General features: G+C 38.5%; 1 protein-coding gene across 1 annotated transcript in view; it reads left to right on the top strand.

Moving 5' to 3' along the window:
- Positions 1-23180, top strand: part of UBE2D2 (ubiquitin conjugating enzyme E2 D2) — a 57948-nt gene that overhangs the window by 27416 nt on the left and 7352 nt on the right. Inside the window, exons 2-5 of the mRNA XM_040622371.1 lie at positions 15050-15113; positions 21396-21427; positions 21506-21583; positions 21673-21778. Of these exons, the coding sequence (XP_040478305.1) occupies positions 15050-15113; positions 21396-21427; positions 21506-21583; positions 21673-21778 (280 nt within the window). The remainder of the gene's footprint in view (positions 1-15049; positions 15114-21395; positions 21428-21505; positions 21584-21672; positions 21779-23180) is intronic.

Below are 23180 nucleotides of genomic sequence, written 5' to 3'. Positions count from 1 at the left end.
TTTTAGAGGGTAGAGCATAGTTCTACAGAGTATAATGGGGCATAAGATGTCATTTTTACCTGTTTTTGAGGTCCCCATTGTCCTGTCGCTGGAAGTAGCACAGAACTACTCCAAGATAATTATATTAATATCAGTTCATTTCCCTATTTTTTGTAGCGTGGGACTATGGTACATGATTGTTGTTATGGAAAAGCATGGTGGTGACCTTTGACAAAATAAGTTCTTACAGTTATACAAAATAAGTTTGTAGTTTGCTACGAAGTTGTCAATTGAGGTGGAATCAGCTAGTGGGGTGTACAAGATTCTGTTTACCTGAATGCTAGGAAGGGAGCTTTTCCTAACATTTCAGTATTTTCTTTGGAGCTTAGTGAGCAGTGGAATCTTTTGGCTTAGATGCTCCACTGTCTGTTAGCTCATGAACTCTTCCCATCTACCTGGCTATGTGCCACCCTCATTTTGGACATAGAGTACTGAAGAGAATTGACCACTACTTTAGTAACTGAAAGGAGAGAGGATTTCAAACCCTGCTGGGTATCCTGTATACAGTCTGACGTGCCCCAACAAGCTAGCTACCACTGCTCCTCAGCTCCAGGAGTTGTTAACAAGGAGTAGCTGTTCACCTCTTTCGCTTTTGGTACCATGTGTGCCTCAATATTTTTGTCCCCCTACCTATATTACCTAAGTAGTCTTCTAGAAAAGTTGTGCTTTCCCTATCCTAACTCTGTCATTTACTAAGTCATTTTCTTCTTTGGCCCTGATTGCCAAAATTCTAAACTTGTACTTTGTTAGGTATAGGATCCCATGACTGCAGTATCAGAGAATATTATTTCTTATCCAAGTACTTTACTCCATTGAATCTAAGATGCCATCAATTGAAAGATGTGTCATTATTGTGTATATACTACTAAGAAAGAAAACATACTGCCAATTAAGCTGACATGCCATTGATTGTGTAATATGCAGTTTGATTTCAGATATATATATTTTTAAGTATCTTACAGAGAAAGATTGTGTTGTCTTTCTCCAGGTACTTATAGTTATATTGTGTAATTGTAACTGTTCTTCAGCAGACACTTAGTGGGCGCTTCCCATGGACCAGGTATTGTGCAGAAAGCTGGAGGTCAAGTCCTTATTTTTCATTTGATGTCGAGAGACATTAAGTAATCACACAGATAAAAATGAAGTAGCATGAGTTGTTAAAGCAGCTTGCACTTCTCCATGATAGTATTTAACAAGAAATTGAATGGACATGGAGGGTTTCCTAGAAGCACTTCTCCAAAGGCAACATTTGAGTGAAGCCTAAAGGTGCATGAGGGTGGGGGATACAGAGTGTGGAGTATTCCAGACATACTGTTCCTAGGATCTTGGAGTGATTGAATTTTTTTTTTCAAGTTTTGAAATGAGTAAATGGTAGTTCATAGAGGTAAAACATAGTCTAGGAAAAGTTCTTGATCTTCAATAATGAACAAAGAATATTGTCTTTAATTATAACAGAACATTTCCACCTAAGTGGTTACTCCTTAAGTGCTCAAAGAAACTCATTGGTCTTTGGTGTCATCCAGTCTCACCCAAAAATACCTGTTCCAGCGACGCCTGGGTGTCTCAGTTGGTTAAGTGTCAGCTCAGGTCATGATCTCAGGGTCCTGGGATGGAGCCCCACATTGGGCTCCCTGCTCAGCAGGGAGTCTGCTTCTCCCTCTCCCTCTGTCTTCCCCTTCCCCATGCTCTCTCTCAAATAAATAAAATTAAAAAAAAATAACTGTTCCTTTCAAGTTCAGTAAGTAATATATTTTGTATATCACTGTGGACTGTTTTGTGACATTATCAGTGACTAACCCAAATAGACGAGACTTCCTCTGGGAAGTTATGTGCTTTTGTTTATCTTCCTTGCGAGTGATTCTGCTTGGTACTGTGCTAGGCATTCATCCATTCATTTAGGCATTTGAGTGCCTCTTATATTCCAGTCTCTGGAAAATGGAGTAAAGAATATGGTATATCTTGTCTCTCACTCAAGGAATTTATAATTAAGGATACAAAGGAAAGAGGCGGGGTATATGGAAGTTAACTCTTGAAAGTTACAAATGAAAAACTGAACATGAAATATTACCGTATGGTACTATATATGATACTAGATTTGTTTTGTATAGTACGGTTAATGAGTAATATGGGTGCCCGGATGGTGCAGTCAGTCAGTTAAACATTCCTACTCTTGGTGTCAGCTCAGGTTGTGATCTCAGGGTTTTGAGATCTAGCCCTGCATCAGGCTCCACACTCAGCTCAGCACGGAGTCTGCTTAAGACTCTCCCTCTCACTCTGCTCCTCCCCCCTCAAATAAATAAATCTTTAAAATATATGTAATGATCCGCCTGGATGGCTTAGTCAGTTAAGCGTCTGCCTTTGGCTTGGGTCATGATTCTAGAGTCCCAGGATCGAGACTCCCGCGTCAGGCTCCCTGCTCAGCAGGGAGTCTGCTTCTCCTTCTCCCTCTGTTGCTCCCCCTGCTTGTGCTCTCTATCTCAAATACTTAAAGAAAATATCTTAAAAAATAAAATAAAAAACAAAATAAAAATATATTTTTTTATCCTAAAAAATGAAAACAGCACTAATTTAGTGTTATGTTTTAAAACTGTAACTGTGCTATTGTGAAGGCAAGTTGAAGTAAACTGAGTTCTCACCTTTTAAAAATAATTTTTAGGGGCACCTGACTGGCTTGGTTGTTGGAGCAGGTGACTCTTGATCTTGGGGTTGTGAGTTCAAGCCTCACTCTGGGCATAGAGATTACATTAAAAAAATTAATTTTTAATCATAGATTTATAATTGGGTTAATTATATACATTGTCAGAATTTCATATAGGTTTCTCCTTTGTGAAACTTTTTTTTAAGTTTGTTTATGTAAGTAATCTCTACATCTGACTTGGGGCTTGAATTTGCGGTACCGAGATCATGACCTGAGTCAAAATCTAGAGTAGGTTGCTCAGCTGACTGAGCCAGCAGGTGCCCCTAGACTCTTGAATATTCTTATAAGGATGTGGATTATAACATTTCCCAAACTTTTTTTGACCCCTACAGCTATAATTAAACCATCCTGTGTAAATTTCTGTTACAGTTTAACTTCCTTGTTTTACAGGTGTAAAACTCTGGTCTGGAGAAGTTGAATGACTTGCTTAAAGTTATCTAAGCTCAGAATAATGAAAAAGCATCAAAGAATGTTAAGGCTTAGAAAACCTGAATTCTGTCTTTTGTCCCTACTGATATCAGCAAGGACATAAACAGGTTATGGCATAACTGTTACCATTCTTACAGAAATTTATTTTCATTAATATGCTTACACATGAGATGACTGTTTTTCAATATTTGTAGTATAAAAATCTCCATGTGGTTTTTTGGTAGACCTATTTTTGAAGTGAAGGACATGGAGAATTTTTTACAAACTTAGAAAATAGCCATCCATGTAGACCTTTAGAAGAAAATTCCACTTTAGTCATTGAAACATTAACTATAGAGTTGATGAGACAGTTATAATTAAGAAGTTTCCCTCAAGCACCAACACATTTTCTGGCGATATCTAAGAAATATATATCCCAGATTTTTGTAGTAGAAAGTGATGATGCAAGTGTTCTTACACATTTAATGATTGTGGGCAAGAAATGTGCTGCTAATCTGGACCTGAAGAAGGGTTATCAGATGGTGGTGAATGGAGGTTCAAATGGGGGACAGTTCTGTCATGTTCATCTCCATGTTTTTGGAAGTCAACAGATGAATTGGTCTCCTAATTAAGCATGCTTTAGGGATAATTTTCCCTTCTCTAGACATTGATCAACTTTACAAGTTCTAATTTGTTGAACAGTTAAGTACAGTACACTTACTTTTGCATGTGTGTATGGATTGAGGAAATAATGTTAAACACCCATATATTATAAAAGGCATTATTGCATGGTTTAAAGTGGGAGGTGGGATAGGCTGGTGATGGGTAGTAAGGAGGGCACATATTGCATGGTGCACTGGGTGTTATACCAACTAATGAATCATCGAACTTTACATCAAAAACCAGGGATGTACTGTATGGTGACTAACATAATATAATAAAAAAATATTAAAAAATAAAATAAAAAAATAAAGTGGGAGGTGGTACTTTTTCTAGTTAAATTGAAGCAGTATTTAGAAAAATTTGTGTGTACAAGAGTAAGAATATTTACCAAAGCATTGTGATAGTGAAAAATAGGAAATAAATGCCAGTCATCTAAAGAAAGGAACTATTGGGGTGCCTGGGTGGCTCAGTTAAGCTTCCGACTCTTCATTTCTGCTCCGGTTATTATCTCAGGGTTGTGAGATTGAGCCTAAACAGTAGTAAAAAGGAATAAATTTGATTTATTTCTGTATCTTCATGAAAAAAATCTCAATCTGTTGAAGAAAAAGTATAGAAGAATACATGTCATGTAACACTTTTCTTTTTAAAAGATTTTATTTATTTATTTGAGAGACACAGATCACAAGCAGGGGAAGGGGCAGAGAGAGAGGGAGAAGCAGACTTCTTGCTGATCAGGGAGCCCAACACAGGCACCCCTAAAAAATTTCAAGTTAACTAAAAGTATAGAGAATACCCACCACAGGCTGGGTGGAGGGTCTGGCTGGCTCAGTCCGTAGAGCACGCGACACTTGATCTCTGAGTTGTAAATTCCGGACTCACGTTGGATACAGAGATTACTTTAAAAAAGAGAGAGAGAGAGAGAGAGAGAGAGAAGAAAAATACCCACCACGAACCTACCAGCCAATTTTGCCCAATGTTAATATTGCTGTATTAACTTTGATCTTTAAGAAACTCCCTCTGTGTTGTCCCTGAAGTAATGATCACCTTGAATTTAGTATTTATCATTTCTTTGCATTCTTTTTATTCTTCCCTGTGTCCCTAAACAATGTAGTCTTGTTATCATGTTTTTAAACATTTATTTTAAAAGTGTCACATTGGGGCGCCTGGGTGGCTCAGTCATTTAAGCATCTGCCTTTAGCTTGGGTCATGATCCCAGAGTCCTGGGATCCAAGCCCCCACGTCAGGCTGCCTGTTCAGTGGGGAGCCTGTTCTCCCTCTCCCGCTCCCCCTGCTTGTGCTTTCTCATTCTGCCAAATAAATAAATAAAATCTTTAAAAAAAGAAGAAATTTTTTAAAGGAGTATAGACTTTAATCTCGAATAAATTTACCACTTATACTCAGTTCAGGGAAAGATTGAAATTGTTAAATGTTCGCATCAGTTTGTCTGTCTTTATATTAGAAGGCAGCATTAGTAACAGAAATAGAAAATATTTGACAGTGCCAAGGGAATTAAGTCTATCAGACCAGATAATTTGAGATTTTATAATTTGATATTATCAGAAATTACATATTTCTCTTTTAAACTCATCTAGGGTAACTATGAGTTAATACCTCCCTTTTTTTTTTTTTTTTAAGATTTATTTGAGAGCGCCAGCAAGGGTGGGGAGCAGAGAGAGAGAGGGAGAAAGAATCTTTTTTTTTTTTTTTTTAAAGATTTTATTTATTTATTCGATAGAGATAGAGACAGCCAGCGAGAGAGGGAACACAAGCAGGGGGAGTGGGAGAGGAAGAAGCAGGCTCCTAGCAGAGGAGCCTGATGTGGGGCTCGATCCCATAACGCCGGGATCACGCCCTGAGCCAAAGGCAGACGCTTAACCGCTGTGCCACCCAGGCGCCCCGGGAGAAAGAATCTTAAGCAGACTCCCTGCTGAGTGCAGAGCCCAACACGGGGCTTGATCCCATGACCCTGAACCGAAATCAAGAGTTGGGTGCTTAACGGACTGAGCCACCCAGGTGCCCCAATAATATCTCCCAAGTTTTAAAAATGTCTAATTTTAGGGGCACCTGGCTAGCTCAGTCAGCTCATGATCCTAAGGTCCTGGGATCGAGTTCCTCATCCGGCTCCTTGCTCAGCAGGGAGCCTGCTTCTCCCTCTGCCTGCCACTCCCCCTGCTTGTGCTCACTCTCTCTCTGATTTAAAAAAAAAAAATTTATTTGAGAGAGAACGAGAGTGTGCACCTGCTAATTATTGCTAATTATTTTTTTTTTAAGATTTTATTTATTTGAGAGAGAGAGAGCGCAAGCTCAAGGTGGGGAGGGGCAGAGGGAGAAGCCGAATCCCCCCTGAGCAGGGAGCCCCATGTGGGGCTTGATCCCAGGACCCTGAGATCATGACCCGAGCTGAAGGCAGGTGCTTAACCGACTGAGCCACCCAGGCACCCCTGTTGATAATTGTTTTGAAATATTAGCTTCAACTATTATGCTGGACATAAAAGTAGGTAGTAAAAATTAAGTTAACATTTCTCTTGCAACCCTGATAAGACAGGAGTGTGGTAGGGAGAATGCAGAGGTATAGTGATGACCGCTTCCCTTCAATGTGTTCTGAAAATGTGGAACACACCTTATCTTTCTAAGTCTCATCCCTTTCTTGATTTCTTCATTTTGTGATACCATTTTGCCCTTTACCTTCCCCTCCCTTCCAGTCTTGCTGGTACTGAGTTTTCTAGCATTGCTCTCTCTTTGCTTAATTTATGAAACATAAAGGTAATCAAGATTTAGAGTGCATCATAATTTCGGGGGAGGGGGCTGGTTAAAACACATGTTATTAGAGTACACTCTAGAGTTTCTGATTCAGTAGGTCTGGTTGGGGAACCAGGTTTTCTTGTGATGCTCCTGCTGTGCCAAGACCTCATTTTTGAGAACTGGTCTAGCCATTCTTTCTTTGCAATGCAATCATCTTAAGGGAGCTTCAGCTTAATTTCCTGGGGAACACAGAAATTCTCAGACATTTTAACTTATACATTTCTAACATTTTAGATTCAAACTAAAGAAGCATAGTATTATAGAACATCACTTCTTTACTCTCCCAGTTACTAATGTATTGTCCTTGGGTTAGATACTTTTCTATCTTGTTTTTTTATAAAATTGGGTATTGGTATGGGTAATCTCTTCTGACTTTGAAATTATAATTCTATGAATCATAATCTCTGCTTAAATCTTCTCTTATCCTTTTTTTTTTTTTAAGATTTTATTTATTTATTGGACAGAGATAGAGACAGCCAGCGAGAGAGGGAACACAAGCAGGGGGAGTGGGAGAGGAAGAAGCAGGCTCATAGCGGAGGAGCCTGATGTGGGGCTCGATCCCATAACACCGGGATCACGCCCTGAGCCAAAGGCAGACGCTTAACCGCTGTGCCACCCAGGCGCCCCTCTCTTATCCTTTTTTTAAAAAGATTTTATTGATTCATTTGAGAGGGAGCACGGGTTCTTGCATGAGTGGGGGGAGGAGGAGGCAGAGGGAAAGGGAGAAGCAGACTCCGTGCTGAGCCAGGAGCCTGACCTGGGCCCTGATGCCAGGACCTGGAGATCATGACCTGAGCTGAAGGCAGACACTTAACCATCTGAGCCACCCAGGCGCCCCAAATTTTCTCTTATCCTGATTATCACTACCAGAGATCTTTGATTTGTGTAACAGCATTCGGAACTATTAAAACTTGGCTTTGGAGCCATTTTTCTCTGAAATTAACTGTGATCTTTCATTTTCCCATCTTGTTCTTTTCACCTTATGCCACACGGTAAGGACCAAAATGGTGAAACAAATCTCTGTTTCCTGCCATCTGTATTTTGTTTCATAGTTGTTAAGATTTGGGAAAGTGTTACTTAAAAATAACTAATAGAAGCATTAATTTTAACCAACTAATAGTGTAACTTGGTTGCTTGAAAGTAAAAGGAGGGACGCCTGGGTGCCTCAGTTGGTTAAACGTCTGCCTTCGTCTCAAGTCATGATTCCAGGGTCCTGGGATCAGGTCCTGCATCAGGCTCCTTGCTCAGGAGGAAGCCTGCTTCTCCCTCTGCCTGCCGCTCCTCCCCCTGCTTGTGCTCTCTCTCTCTCTCTGACAAATAAATAAAATCTTTTAAAAAAAGAGAAAAAGAAATTAAAAAAATTAAAATCTACACATATCCCTTGCAGGACCCCATCCCCTTAGAGAGTTAAGAAGGTTCCTTTCTTTTTGCTATAGTGCTATAGTACAGAAATATCTGAGGCTTTCAGAGGTTTTAGTGTTCTGTTTTATTTGATAGTGATTCATTTTAAATCCTCTGGAAAATAGATGTTATTCAGGAATAATGTAAGGCAGTGTTGTTATCCCTGTATATCTCTTCATTGGAAATCATATTCCTGAGCCAAAAAAGATAGTATGAAATGTATTTAAAAATCCGTAGAAGGGCTCCTGGGAGGCTCACTTGGGTAAGCGTCTGACTTAGACTCAGGTCGTGATCTCAGAGTCTTGGGATTGAGTCCTGCATCTGGCTTCCCCGCTCAGTGGGGAGTCTGCTTCTCCGTCTCCCTCTACCCTCCCTCCTGCGTGCATTGGTGTTCTTTCTCTCTCTCTCCTTCTCTCTGTCTCTCAGATAAATAAATACATAAAAATCTTTTTAAAAATCCATAGAGAATTAAACTTTAAAATAAATTAATTGGTATAAGGTTATAGGGCTGTTTAAACTAAGATGAAAAACATTTAGGAAAATTGCAGAGAATCAAAATTGTTTATAACCTTTGATCTTTAAAAATATTAATTCTATATACCTAGAAATAAGGGGAGTTTGTAGCATCAAATAATTTTTTTTAAATCGAGAACTGTACAGTAAAATCTATAGTCTGTTCCCATAGTAAGACCTTTATTTAAATATTTTTTGGATTTTAAGGGGTGCCTGGGTGACAGAGTCAGTTAAGCATTCATCTCTTGGTTTTGGCTCAGGTCATGATCTCAGGGTCATGAGATTGAGCCCCACCTTGGGCTCCATGCTCTATGTGGAGTCTGCTTAGGACTCTCTTTTCCTCTCCCCCTGCCTCTCCCCACCTCTCTAAAATAAATAAATAAATAAATCTTTACTATTTTTTAGATTTCAAGAAAAGTTAGAATATAAAATATTTTTGGAAATGAAGTATTCTTGGGACACCTGGCTGGCTCAGTCAGTGGAGCGTGGGACCCACTCTTAATCTCAGGATCATGAGTTCAGGCCCCACATTGGGCATGGAACCTATTTAAAGAAAGAAAGAAAGAGAGCGAGAGGGAGGGAGGAAAAGGAAGAGAATATTCTCTACCTTAACTGTCAGAGTTCCCTCCTTCCTCTTTTTCCTAAATTTTTAAATACAGGCTTTATTTCTCTGTTGTTCTTTCTACAGAAAAGTTTTTCAGTAAACAGATTCCTTGATTTTTGGTTTTGTCTTAGCCCCACTCTCATTCCCAGTATGAGATATATAATGTACTGTTTGATATACAAGATGAATCTGAATACGTTTTCTTTTAGAATAAAAAAAAATCAAAGAAATTAATGTATAGATATAAAGCCAAATGTTAAACAAAAAACTGTCTGATATATTAGGGTATTTCTTCTGCCAAAGTAAGTGATCTGTCTAGATCAGTGCCTTTATTAAATTTTAAGATTCAATTTCAGTTTCATCTTGTTGCAAAGACATCAAATTGTGTAGCTTCTATATTTATCAAGTCTGACTGGGTTTTTACTATTTGATTACCCTCTAGATGGTTACAACTTTTAATAGCTGTTTTATTTTAATCCAGATTTACAGTCAAAACTGATCATTTCTGTTTCAAATAGGCAATAAATACACTTGTTATATGATTTAAAAGATATAAAGGAAATATGTAGAATTCCCATTCTCGCCCCTAAAGCAGGCTTTCCTTCCTGAAGGAAGTACATAATTAAGTTTTGGGGGGAGTCAAAAGTTATATGCAAATTTTCAACTGTGCAGGGGGTTGGTACCCCTAACCCCCAAGCTGTGTTCAATGGTCAGCTGTACTGTTAACTAGTTTCTTGTGTATTCTTAGGAGATATTTTATGCATATAGAAAGATGGATGGAAGGGAGTGCCAGGCTGGTTCAGTCAGTAGAGAATGCGATTCCTGATCTTGGGGTATAACCCCCAAAATTTTCATCATGTCCCTTTGTAGTTAGTCCCCTCCAATTCCCGCCAGCCCCTGGAACTATTGATCTGCTTTCTGTCACTATAAGTTTGCTTTTTCTAAAATGTCGTGTCAGTAGAATAAAATGCAGTCTTTTTATATCTGATTTTTCTCACTTAGCATTATGCTTTTGAGATTCATCCGTATCAGTGCCTTGAACCAAGGAAGTGTTGAATGAGAGTGTTAAATATCTATTAGCATAAGTTTGGGTGAAGTTTTAAAATTAATTATATCATACTGGCTCATGAAACGGACGGATCTTATATTCAACTTAGATAAATCTTAGCTCTTGGTGTTAAACATTGCTGTCCTTCAAGATGGGAAAAGATGACTTAATTTGAGAGCAAAATATTAAAGCACAAATAAAATTCCATTTAATGCACATGGTAGGACTTCAGAATAACTTGTTTGGTTCGAGTTTTATTTTAATAGCAACTTATTACTTTATTTAAAAAAAAAAAAAGACAGGGGCGCCTGGGTGGCTCGGTTGGTTAAGTGGCTGCCTTCGGCTCAGGTCATGATCCTAGGATCCTGGGTTCGAGCCCCTACATTGGGCTCCTTGCTTAGCGGGGAGCCTACTTCTCCCTCTGCCTGCTGCTCTCCCTGCTTGTGCTGTCTCGCTCACTCTCTCTTTCTGTCTCAGAAATAAATAAATAAAATCTTAAAAAAAAAAAAAATAGATAACTTTCAGGGCACCTGGCTGCCTCAGTCAGAAGACCATGCAACTCTTGATCTTAGGGTTGTGAGTTTGAGCCCCATGTTGGATGTAGAGATTTTTAAAAAATAATAAGTAATTTTAAAAAATAGGTGACTTTTATGTTTTAAATCAAGCAAGTGTTCTTAGTTACACTGACCTGTATCAGAAGCAACATTTGGGGGGGCGCCTGGGTGGCTCACTCATTAAGTGTCTGCCTTCGGCTCAGGGTGTGATCCTGGGGTCCTGGGATTGAGCTCTGCATCCGGTCCCTCCGCTGGGAGCCTGCTTCTTCCTCTCCCCCTCCGCCTGCTTGTGTTCCCTCTCTCGCTGGCTGTCTCTCTCTCTCTCTGTCAAATAAATAAATAAGAAATCTTAAAAAAAAAAAAAAAAGCAACATTTGGGAATGGGAACTGTACAATAGGTTTTTTCTTCTTTTCTTTTCTTTTCTTTTCTTTTCTTTTTTCTTTTTAAGTAATCTCTCTCTCCAACTGGGGCTCAAACTCACAACCCCAAGATTCAGGCTTGCATGCTCTTCTGACTGAGCCAGCCAGGCGCCCCAGTTATTTATCTTGAGATGGGCAAGGAAAAACATAAATAAACTTAAAAAAAAAAAACACAGAACTTTATTTCTGTAGTCTGTGCTTTGTCCTCCAAGTTTACCCGTAGGATACTACACAATAACTGATATACCAAAATGACTGGTTGAGTAAGTTAACTCAGAGGAAGGGACTTACAGAAATAACTATGTGCTGTAAATTAAAAACTATATAATACTTGGAATGTTAAATCATACCTTCATAGAACTCATTAATAAGATTCTAAATAGTTTTTTTTTTAATTGAAGTATAGTTGACAATACAGTATTATATTAGTTTCAGGGGTAGAGCATAGTGATTTGACATTTAAATGCATTATGAAACGCTCATCACAATAATTGTAGTTACCATTTGTCACCATAAAAAGTTATTACAATATTATCGACTGTATTCCCTATGCTGCACTTCACATCCGTGTGATTTATCTATTTTATAACTGGAAGTTTGTACCTTCTAATCCCCTTCACCTATTTCGTCCACCTCCTCACACCCCTCTTCTTATTGCTTCAGGTTTATTACCTGTATTTATGAGTCTGTTTCTGTATTTTGTTTCTTCATCTGTTTTGTTTTTTAGATTCCACATGTAAATGAAATCATTTGGTATTTATGTCTTTCTTTGCCTGACTTACTTTAACATAATACCCTTAAGGTCTGTCCATGTTGCAAATGACAAGATTCCATTACTTTTTGTGGCTGAGTAATACTCCATCATATATATATATTTACATATACACACCACATCATCATTAGCCATTCATCTATTGATGGGTACTTTGTCCGTTTCTGTAGCTTGGCTATTGTGAATAATGCTGTAGTAAACATTAGGAGAGCATGTATCATTTCCAATTAGTGTTTTCATTTTTTTTTTTTTGAGTAAATATCCAGAAGTTAAATTACTGGATCATATGATATTTCTATTTTTAACTTTTTGAGGAACATCCATAATGTTTTTCTTAGTGGCTACATCAATTTACATTCCTAGAAGCAGTGCACAACGATTCCCTTTCTCTGCATCCTCACCAGCAATTGTTATGTCATGTCTTTTTTTTTTTTTAGATTTACTTATTTGAGAGAGAGCCGCACAAGCACACACGGGCAGAGGGAAAAGCAGACTCCCCGCTCTGAGCAGGCAGCCCTATTCGGGGCTCTCCCCCAGGATGCTGGGATCATGACCTGGGCTGAAGGCAGACACTTAACCGACTGAGCCACCCAGGCGCCCCTGTCTTGTCTTTTTGATACTAGCCATTCTAATAAGTATGAGGTGTTAGCTCATTCTGGTTTTGATTTGCGTTTCCATCTCATTAGTGATGTTGAGTATCTTTTCATGTGCCTGTTGGCCATTTATATATCTTCCTTGGGGAAATGCCTATTCAGGTCCTCTGCCCATTTTTAATCACACTGGGGGTTTTTTGGTTTTGAGTTTGTATGAATTCTTTATATATTTTGGATTAACCCTTATCAGATCAATCATTTGCAAATATCTTCCTCCATTCAGTAGGTTGCCTTTTTGTTGTTGTTGACGGTTTCCTTTGCTGTACAAAAGCGTTTTAAGTTCGATATTGTCCCAATTGTTTATTTTTGCTTTTGTTGCCCTTCCCTGAGGATACAGATCCAAAAAAATATTTCTAAGACATGTCCAGGAATATACTGCCTATGTTTTCTTTTAGGAGTTTTGTGGTTTCGGGTCTTAATCTTTTAAGTCTTTAATCCATTTTGAGTTTATTTTTGCATATGGTATAAGAAAGTGGTCCAATTTCATTCTTCTGCATGTAGCTGCCAAGTTTTCCATTTATTGAAGAGACTGTCTTTTCTTCATTGTATATCATCCCTTGCCTCCTTTGTCGTAAATTCGTTGACCACATAAGCATGAGTTTATTTCTGGGCTCTGAATAGTGCTTTGTTGTTGTTGTTGTTGTTGTTGTTGTTGTTTCAGAGGGAGAGGGGTGTGGGAAGGGGCAGAGGGAGAAAGATAATCTTAAGCAGGCTCTACAACCACCATGGAGCCTGATGTGGTTCTCAATCTCACAACCCTGAGATCATGACCTGATCCAAAATCAAGAGTCGGACGTTTAACTGACTGAGTGACCCAGGTGCCCCATGGGCTCTGAATACTTTTATTGTACTTTTAAAATACTAGATTTTACGGTTTTTACTTTTGTCATTTAAAAATATAATCTGGGGTTATATATATATAATCTGGGAAATATCGAGAGAGGGAACACAAGCAGGGGGAGTGGGAGAGGAAGAAGCAGGCTCCCAGCAGAGGAGCCTGATGCGGGGCTCTATCCCACAACGCCGGGACCACGCCCTGAGCCAAAGGCAGACGCCCAACCGCTGTGCCACCCAGGCGCCTCCTAAAAGTTTTTTTTTTAATTAAAAACATAATCCAGGGCGTGTAGGTGGCTCAGTCAGTTAAGTATCTGCCTTCGGCTCAGGTCACGATCCCAGGGTCCTGGGATCGAGTCCTGCATCAGGCTTCCCTGTTTGGCAGGGAGTCTGATTCTCCCTCTGCCCTTCCCTCCTGCTCATGCTTTCTCTCTCTGTCAAATAAACAAATAAAATCTTTTTAAAAAATCATGATCTAAAACTAGCCCTTGTTTTTCATCTCTGATACCAAGCCAAGAGGGAAAGGAATAGAATATGATTTCCTGCCTTGTGTTTTTTTCAGGAATTTCCACCCAATAACAAATCTCAAGTTTGTGGGCTCTTAATGTTAAAATGGCTAAGAAGCTGGCATCTGGTTGTAGAGTATTACTACAGGTAGATCTCTGATTACAAAATTTCATGATGGGTTTTATTACTCCAGCCTTTTTAATATATCCAGCCTTTTCAATATATCCCTTTTTAAATTTTATCAACTACCTTTGGAACCCTGGTAGTCCATATCAGCTGAAAACATATCAACATCTTGTCAGATGGTCTCATATCATTTGTTTCAAAGATCACTTCAAGAACTTGTCCCAAGTGTAACCTCATAGTTCTCTGGTACAAAAACTGGCCTTGAGATTCAACTTCTTTTTTCATAATTTTTTACTTTAAAACCATTTTTATAGCTCTTTAGTATATAATATATGCTTACTTCCCTTATAATTACTTATTAAACTCTGAACAAAGCAAAAATGATCCACTTTTTAAACATACATTTGCATTCAAGAATCCAAAATACTGGGGCAGCTGGGTGGCTCAGTCATTTAAGCATCCAACTCTTGATTTTGGCTTAGGTCATGATCTCAGGGTTGTGAGATCAAGCCCCACATCAGGCTTCGTGCTGGGTGTGGAGTCTGCTTAAGAGTCTCTCCCTCCCCCTCCCCCCTCCCTCTCTAAAAAAAAAGAAGAAGAAGAAGAAGAAGAAGAATCCAAAATACTTTAACTTAAAGATTCACAAATCCATCCTTGTCTGACTTTGGAGGAGTTTCCTTAAAAAACTTTAGTAGTGGGGGGCGCCTGGGTGGCACAGCGGTTAAGCGTCTGCCTTCGGCTCAGGGCGTGATCCTGGCGTTGTGGGATCGAGCCCCACATCAGGCTCCTCTGCTATGAGCCTGCTTCTTCCTCTCCCACTCCCCCTGCTTGTGTTCCCTCTCTTGCTGGCTGTCTCTATCTCTGTCAAATAAATAAATAAAAAATCTTAAAAAAAAAAAAAAAACTTTAGTAGTGGGATAGACAATATTGGTATGAATGAAAATTTTATTAATTGGTTAACGTTACATTTATGTTGAATATATTTCTTTTCTTTCTGTTTTCTTAAGGAATTGAATGACCTGGCACGGGACCCCCCAGCACAGTGTTCAGCAGGTCCTGTTGGAGATGATAGTAAGTATTTAAAGGGAATGATGGAGTAAAACTGCATAACCTTCTGCCTCTGGGGAACTCTGGGACTGAAGAACATCTCTCTCTTAAGATTATTTTTTGTGTGAAAAGACAATTATGCTATAGGAGGAGGCAGTGTTTACCCTTACTTAGCCACGAAAGATGTGGTTCTGAGTGTATCCCATCTTTTTCTGTAGTAGTAGTATTAATTTTCAACCCTTTGAACCTTTTCTGCCAGATATTGTCTGTGTGGTTGTTCCAGCCCCTTCCTACGTATCCTTAAACCCTTGTGGGTATTGTCCTGGGGTCAAATATTTGAAGTTTTACTTTTTTTTTTTTTTTAAGATTTTATTTATTTATGTAACAGAGAGAGAGACAGCCAGCAAGAGAGGGAATACAAGCAGGGGGAGTGGGAGAGGAAGAGGAAGAAGCAGGCTCCCAGCGGAGCAGGGAGCCCGATGCGGGGCTCGATCCCAGGACCCCAGGATCACACCCTGTGCCGAAGGCAGACGCCCAAAGACTGAGCCACCCAGGCGCCCCTGAAGTTTTACTTTAGCTGTTGTTCTTTAAGTAAAATAATACTTAGGATGATAGGGGATAGTGGGGTGTGTGTGTGTGTGTGTGTGTGTGTGGTGTTTGTCCTTCCACTGGTTCATGCTTGTGAAGACAGGTACTTTGTTTATTTCTAATGTCCAGTTTATCTGCTTAATCCTATATAAAATAATTTATTAGGACTTAGCACACATGTTGGATAATAATTTTCCTTTTGTTTCACTTTGTCTCAACAGTTTTTCCCCCTTATACCATCCTAGCCTCTTTTAAAAGGAGGATATTTGAACCAGACTGTACTTTATGACACACAACTAATTCACAGAAAAAAGTAATATTTAGCAAATAGGAAAAAAACATACTTGGAAACAATTTTGTGAGAGAAGTATTTACATTAAGACAATAAATAAGAGGTTATATTAGCTTGTGTTTACCATTTTTTCCTGATTTTGCTTAAGAATGTTGGTTTTGGTTTGCTAAACTTAAGAATCAAAGCAAGGGGAAAGGAAGGAAAAATAAGATTAAAAACAGAGAACAAGGCAAACCATAAGAGGAAACAAACTGAGAGTTGCTGGAGAGGAGGTCATTGGGCGAGGAGGGGGAAGAATGGGGTAACTGGATGATGGGCATTAAGGAGGGCACTTGATGTAATGAGCACTGGGTGTTATATGCAACTGATGAATCACTAAGTTCTACCCCTGAAACTAATAACACACTGTATGTTAACTAAATTGAATTTAAATTTAAAAAAATTTTTTTAAAGAATTAAAGCAAGGCCCTTTGACAGGAACTGCTTTACAGATAAAACAGGTAGATAGTATAAATTATAAAGCTAAGTACAAGTGATGAAAAAGTCCCATTTACATTATCCACATTTGTCCAGTATGAGTAACTATAGTGTTTGATACCAAATAGGATGGGCCAAGTAATTAAACACGCATTATCTCATTTAAGCCTCATAATAGTTCTTTTAGTTGAGTGGAGTAGAAGTTGTAAAGTATTTTAGAGAAGAATCTAGTTGAGAGAGGCTCATGGTGGTTTCCAAAGTAGACTCATTCTCAAGTTTTCTTTTTTCTTTTTTTTTTTTTTTTTTTAAGATTTTATTTGGGGCACCTGGGTGGCTAAGTCAGTTAAGCATCTGCCTTCCGCTCGGGTCGTGATGCCAGGGTGCTTGGATCGAACCCTGCGTCAGGCTCCCTGCTCAGTGGGGAGCCTGATTCTCCCTCTCCTGCTCCCCCTGCTTGTGCGCTCTCTCTCTCCCTCTCTCTCTCTCTGTCAAATAAATAAATAAAATCTTTTTTAAAAATTTTAAAAATAAAGATTTTATTTATTCATTTGACAGAGAGAGAGAACACGAACACAGGAGCAGTAATGGCAGAGGGAGAGGGAGAAATAGACTCACCACTGGGCAGAGAGCCCGATGCAGTGCTCCATCCCAGGACCCTGAGATCATGACCTGAGCTGAAGGCAGACACTTAACCAACTGAGTCACCCAGGCATCCCCTCATTCTCAAGTTTTCTGATTTTAGTTTTGTCGTGTATGGTATCATACAGTCCACCTGCATCATTGTGGTCTTTTAGTTGAAAAAGTGGTTTTATTTCTGGTAAATTCCTCAGAGTTGAGAGTGACTGATATTTCATTAAAAAGTGTTTGAAGTCTGGAGCATAAAATTCATTTTTGAAGTTCTCTTCAGCATTCTGAATAATTTGCCTTTGCTTCACATAGTTGGTATTATCACAGTTCTTTCTCAAATAGAGAAGTTATTATCCTTGGGAGTTAAATAAAACTCCCCCAAAGCATAAGCAATTAAAAGAAAAAACAGGTAAATTTATTTATTTATTTATTTTAATTTTACATTTTAATGAAGGCTAATTTACGTGCTACAAATGATACCATCAAGAAAGTGAAGAGACAACAGGCTGAGAGAAAATTTGTGCAAGTCATCTCTCTGATAAGGAAATTTATTCAAAATACATTTAAAAAGACTTTGTGGGCACCTGGATGGCTCAGTCATTGAGCGTCTGCCTTCGGCTCAGGTCATGATCCCAGGATCCTGGGATCAAACCCTTCATCAGGCTCCCTGCTCAGCAGGAAGCCTGCTTCTCCCTCTCCCACTCCCCCTGCTTGTGTTTCCTTTCTCACTGCCTCTCTGTCAAGTAAATAAACAAAATCTTCAAAACAAAACAAAAAAACCTTTGTAACTCAACAATATAAAGATAAATAACCCATTATTGTTTTTAATAAGCAAAGGATCTGCTAAAGAGGATGTGCAATTGGCCAATAAGCACATGGAAGAGATGCTCAGTATCATTAGTCATCAAGGAAATGCAAATCACATCCGTAATGAAATAACACTTTATGCCTTCTAGGATGGCTAGAATGAAAAAGTCAGATAATAAGTATTGATGAGGTTGTGGAGAAATTGGAACCTTCATACATTGCTGATAGTAATGTGAAATGGTACAACCAGTTCAGAAAACTGGTGGTTTCTCAAAAAGTTAAACATAGTTATCATGAACCAGTGAGTTCATTCGTAGGTATATATCCAAGAAAATGAAGACATGTCCATGCAAAAACTTGTGCATTAATGTTCATAGAAGCAGCGTCTGTAATAACCAAAATGTGGAAATAATCCAAATGCCCACCATCTGATGAAGGGATAAATAGAATGTATGTCCGTACAGTGGAATATTATATGTCAATAGAAAGGGGAGTACTGATATATACTACAGCATTGATGAGCCTTAAAAACATGCCCAGTGAGAGAAGCCAGATATAAAAGGCCACATATTGTATGGTTCCATTTATATGAAATACCCAGAATAAATTCATAGAGACAGAAAATAGATAATGGTTGCAAAGAACTAGAGATTTGGGGGTAATATGGAATAACTGCATATGGATGTGGGATTTCCTTCGGGGGTGATGAAAATTTCTAAAATTAATTGTGATGGTTGCCCAACTCTGAATGTCCTGAACACCACTGAATTGTACACTTTCAGTGGGTGAATTATATGGTATATGGATTATCTCTCTACAGCTGTTTAAAAAATAACTGTCCTTTCACTCCTAGCCTTCCTATTCAAGTGTCTTGACTCACCTACTACTAAACTGTCAACAGTACCTACCTACCTTCTAAGAGAAAAAGGAAAATCTCTTTAGGAACAGAATAACTGCCTTACACTTGGTCATCTAAATAGTCTTTGCCGATACAATACTGAAAACTTTAGGGAGTATTTGAGAACAGTTGAGATAAATTACTGTCAAAAAGTCTTGATCAAGTCTTCCTGATGAATTGTCTAAGGATAAAACGAAGTGTAATTGGATAGCTAAATGTTACAAGGAAGCAGAATTTAATCTTCAGAAAAGAGAAACTCTTGGTCACAACGAAACTTTTTGAGCTCCTTTCGACTCTACTAGCTCTCAAATCCTTCAGCACCACATTATTGATATTTAGTGTAACAAGGTAGTCCTTATTTTATACTTAAAATGATACAGGGGCACCTGGCTGGCTCACATGGTAGAGTATGCAACTCTTGATCTCAGGGTTGTGAGTTCGAGCCCCCCATTGGGCATAGAGATTACCTTAAAAATAAAGAAAGAAGATAATATATATTTAACAATGAATTTAATAATACAGTGCTTTAGGGGCGCCTGGGTGGCGCAGTCGTTAAGCATCTGCCTTCGGCTCAGGGCATGATCCCAGCGTTCTGGGATCGAACCCCACATCAGGCTTCTCCTCTGGGAGCCTGCTTCTTCCTCTCCCACTCCCCCTGCTTGTGTTCCCTCTCTCACTGGCTGTCTCTCTCTGTCAAATAAATAAATAAAATCTTTAAAAATAATAATAATAATAATACAGTGCTTTATTTTTAAAATATACACATTTTATTGTACCATTACATTTTTTCCCATTTTTCTGTGAAGATCTGATAAGCAGGAGGAAGATAGGCCCTGACAGGAAAAGTAAGCCAAAGATTTATTGGTCATAAAATCTGTTTCATTTTCTTTTGTTTTGAAATCTTGGTGAATCTGACTCTGTGGAGATCTGTACTTGAATTCAAATGTAGTTCTCTTGAGATTCAGTCTCAAACTATAACAAATATTCTTGTTCTCTTTTAGCCTTAAAGCTTCATCTTTGAGTATCCTAAAGGGTAATCATTGAGCTGTGAACTTCACATTTAAACTCTCAAAAGAGGTTGTAGCTTTTAGTTTCTGTAATTTGGTTTTCATCATCAAACCAGGATGGTAGTGGGAGTCGTTTGTTTGTTTTTGCTGATTTTGAAACTGTCAAAACTTTGTAATTCATTACCATGAGTTTTTATTTTTAACAGCTGCTAAGATTGATCCTTAAAGGTTTTTTAAATATAGATGTTCATATAAAATACAACAATATTTTATGCTTATGGCCACATATTTTGCCCAGTAACTATTTCTGGAGAGTTTTTTTTTTTTTTAATTTAAAAGATTTTATTTATTTATTTGAGAGAGCATGAATGAGAGAGCATGAGCAGGGAGAGCAGCAGAGGGAGAGGGAGAAGTAAACTCCCTGCTGAGCAGAGAGCATGACGTGGGGCTCAATCCCAGGACCCTGAAATCATGACCTGAGCTAAAGGCAGATGCTTAGCCACCTGAGCCACCCAGGCGCCCCATAATCTGTAGTGATTCTTGAACTGTTTACCAAACCATTAGAATTTGAGTCAGGATTAGATATTCTCCCACTACCTTCTTCCCTTCTTTTTTATACTTCCACAAGGAGATCTAGGAGTGTAGGAGAGCTCCAGAGGGAGACCTAAGTCAGTGATTCCAGTAGGTATTCTTATATTTGACCTGTGTAGCAGAATACTCAATTAGGATTTTAATGGTAGGTCTTCAAATGCTTTTGTTAATTAAATTCTATATCAAGGTGATTTTAGTTTATTTTGTCTTTCTCTGCTTTGTTGGTGTTACAGATTATAAGTCATTTTAAAAAGAGACATAATTATTGCTCTTTCATCTGTTAGTGAGGGACTAGTAATTCTAAAGACTTATACATGAGTGTTCTCAGAAATTTGTTCTTCCTGTAAAAACTAGTCTTTCCTAATTTGAATATTACCTAACTTTGACTTTACAGTCCTGCTCTATACCAGTATTATAAAAGGAGTATATTATATTTTAATGTGTTGGGGAAATGACATAACAAGTTAAAGAGTTGAATCTTTTGGTTCTTTTTTACCCTTATAGGTAAGAAATGCCTGTTTAAAAGTGAAACCTTGGGGGGCGCCTGGGTGGCTCAGTTGTTAAGTGTCTGCCTTCGGCTCAGGGAGTGATCCTGGGGTCCTGGGATTGAGCCCCGCATTGGGCCCCTCCACTGGGAGCCTGCTTCTTCCTCTCCCATTCCCCCTGCTTGTGTTCCCTCTCTCGCTGGCTGTCTCTCTCTCTGTCAAATAAATAAATAAAATCTTTAAAAAAAAAAAAAAAGTGAAACCTTGGGGCTTGTCAAGAATTTTGTCTCCCTGATACAAATTTTCTAGGTGTTTTAGCCCCAAATACTTTCTCACTGAGTACCTTCTCATTGTTCTAGACCATACTAGTCATTTTCTTTTTTTTCTTCAGACTCAAACTTGATTTAGATTCTTCATTTTGCCCAGGACTTAGCATATTGCTTATAAATGAACTGGGAAGTTAGACAGGGAATGTCATTATGGTGTAGGTACATTGGAGATATTGCTTCATGGTGATTTTTTGTTCTTTTTCAGTGTTCCATTGGCAAGCTACAATAATGGGGCCAGTAAGTATTCACATTGATTTCAGAATAAATATTTATATAATTCATTCATTTTAATCCCGCTCTTCTTGTTATCAACAGAATGACAGTCCCTATCAGGGTGGAGTATTTTTCTTGACAATTCATTTCCCAACAGATTACCCCTTCAAGCCACCTAAGGTAATTGGGATATGGCATTGTTTTATTTTTATGTGCTTTCTGTGATATTAATAAACCAATTTACGAAAAGTTTTCCTTTTTTTCTATAGGTTGCATTTACAACAAGAATTTATCATCCAAATATTAACAGTAATGGCAGCATTTGTCTTGATATTCTCCGGTCACAGTGGTCTCCAGCACTAACTATTTCAAAAGGTAATGGACATGAGTATCTGATATTAAGATAAAGCAGCAGGGTTTTTTGTCTTTTATTTTTTACTTACTTATTTTTAAAGATTTACTTATTAGAAAGAGTGTGTGTGCGATCAGGGGAATGGGCAGAGGGAGAGAGGCAGAGAGACAATCTCAAGCAGATTCTGCAACGAGCATGGAGTCCGACACAGGACTTAATCTCATGACCCTGAAATCATGGCCTGCGCTGAAATCAGCATTCGGACGCTCAATTGATTGAGCCACCCAGGTGTCCCTGTTTTTTGTCTTTTAAAAGTTACTTGTCTTTTGAAATGATTATTCATATTCTTCTTAAGAGGAGATAGTGGTCCCTGTTATTTTTGAGTAGACCTTGAGACCACTGGAGAGAGTTGGATTTTCAGGCATAGGTGTTCTCTGGTGTCTTGACAGCTCTGTCCATTATGTTGTTCAGGCACAGGTTGGAAAATGGCCGTTTGGTATGAATTTCTTCTAGAGCAAAGTTAAAGTAGAAGAAATTAATGCCTCTTCCAACCTTGAGATCCATGAGTGGTAAGGATAGATAACTGTTCCAGAAGAAGAAATAATAGCCCTTTTAGAGGAATGCTTGTGGTATAGATACAGACTTTAGGTTCTTGAAGAATAAGGTGTAAGTAAATTCACATTCAGACTCTGTAAGGTCTTGCCCCCTCTTGTCTCGAGCTTGCTTGCTTGCTTTTTTTTTTTTTTTTTTTTAAGATTTTATTTGTCAGAGAGAGAGAGAGTACAAGCAGGGGGAGCAGCAGGCAGAGGGAGAAGCAGGCTTTCTGCTGAGCAAGGAGCCTGATGTGGGACTCCGTTCCAGGACCCTGGGCTCATGACCTGAGCTGAAGGCAGATGCTTAACTGACTGAGACATCTCTTGTCTTGAGGTTTCTATCAGAAACAGATTCACTCTCTAAGATGACCAGTTTAATAAAAAAATTTTTATTTGATCATCTTAATTTTTGTGGTATATAGTCCTATGTGTTTGAAAATGTGTATTAAAATAAGCTACTAATTTTATGATGAAATATCCACTAGTTCTAGGGGCACCTGGGTGGCTCAGTCATTAAGCATCTACCTTGGGCTCAGGGCGTGATCCCAGAGTCCTGGGATCGAGCCCCACATCAGGCTCCTCCGCTGGGAAGCCTGAATCTTCCTCTCCCACTCCCCCTGCTTGTGTTCCCTCCTCTCTTGCTGGCTGTCTCTCTCTGTCAAATAAATAAATAAAATCTTTAAAAGATATATATATATATTATATATAAAATATATATATCTTATATATAATATATATATACACATTATATAAATATATATTATATGTATGATATATATATATATATATATATATATATATATACAAAAAAAGTGTTTATATGTATCACTAT

This window comes from Ursus maritimus, unplaced genomic scaffold, assembly GCF_017311325.1.
Source record: "Ursus maritimus isolate PB19 unplaced genomic scaffold, ASM1731132v1 scaffold_5, whole genome shotgun sequence".
NCBI lineage: Eukaryota > Metazoa > Chordata > Mammalia > Carnivora > Ursidae > Ursus > Ursus maritimus.
Note: the sequence above shows the minus strand (reverse complement) of the source record. Positions and strands in the feature narration are given on the sequence as shown.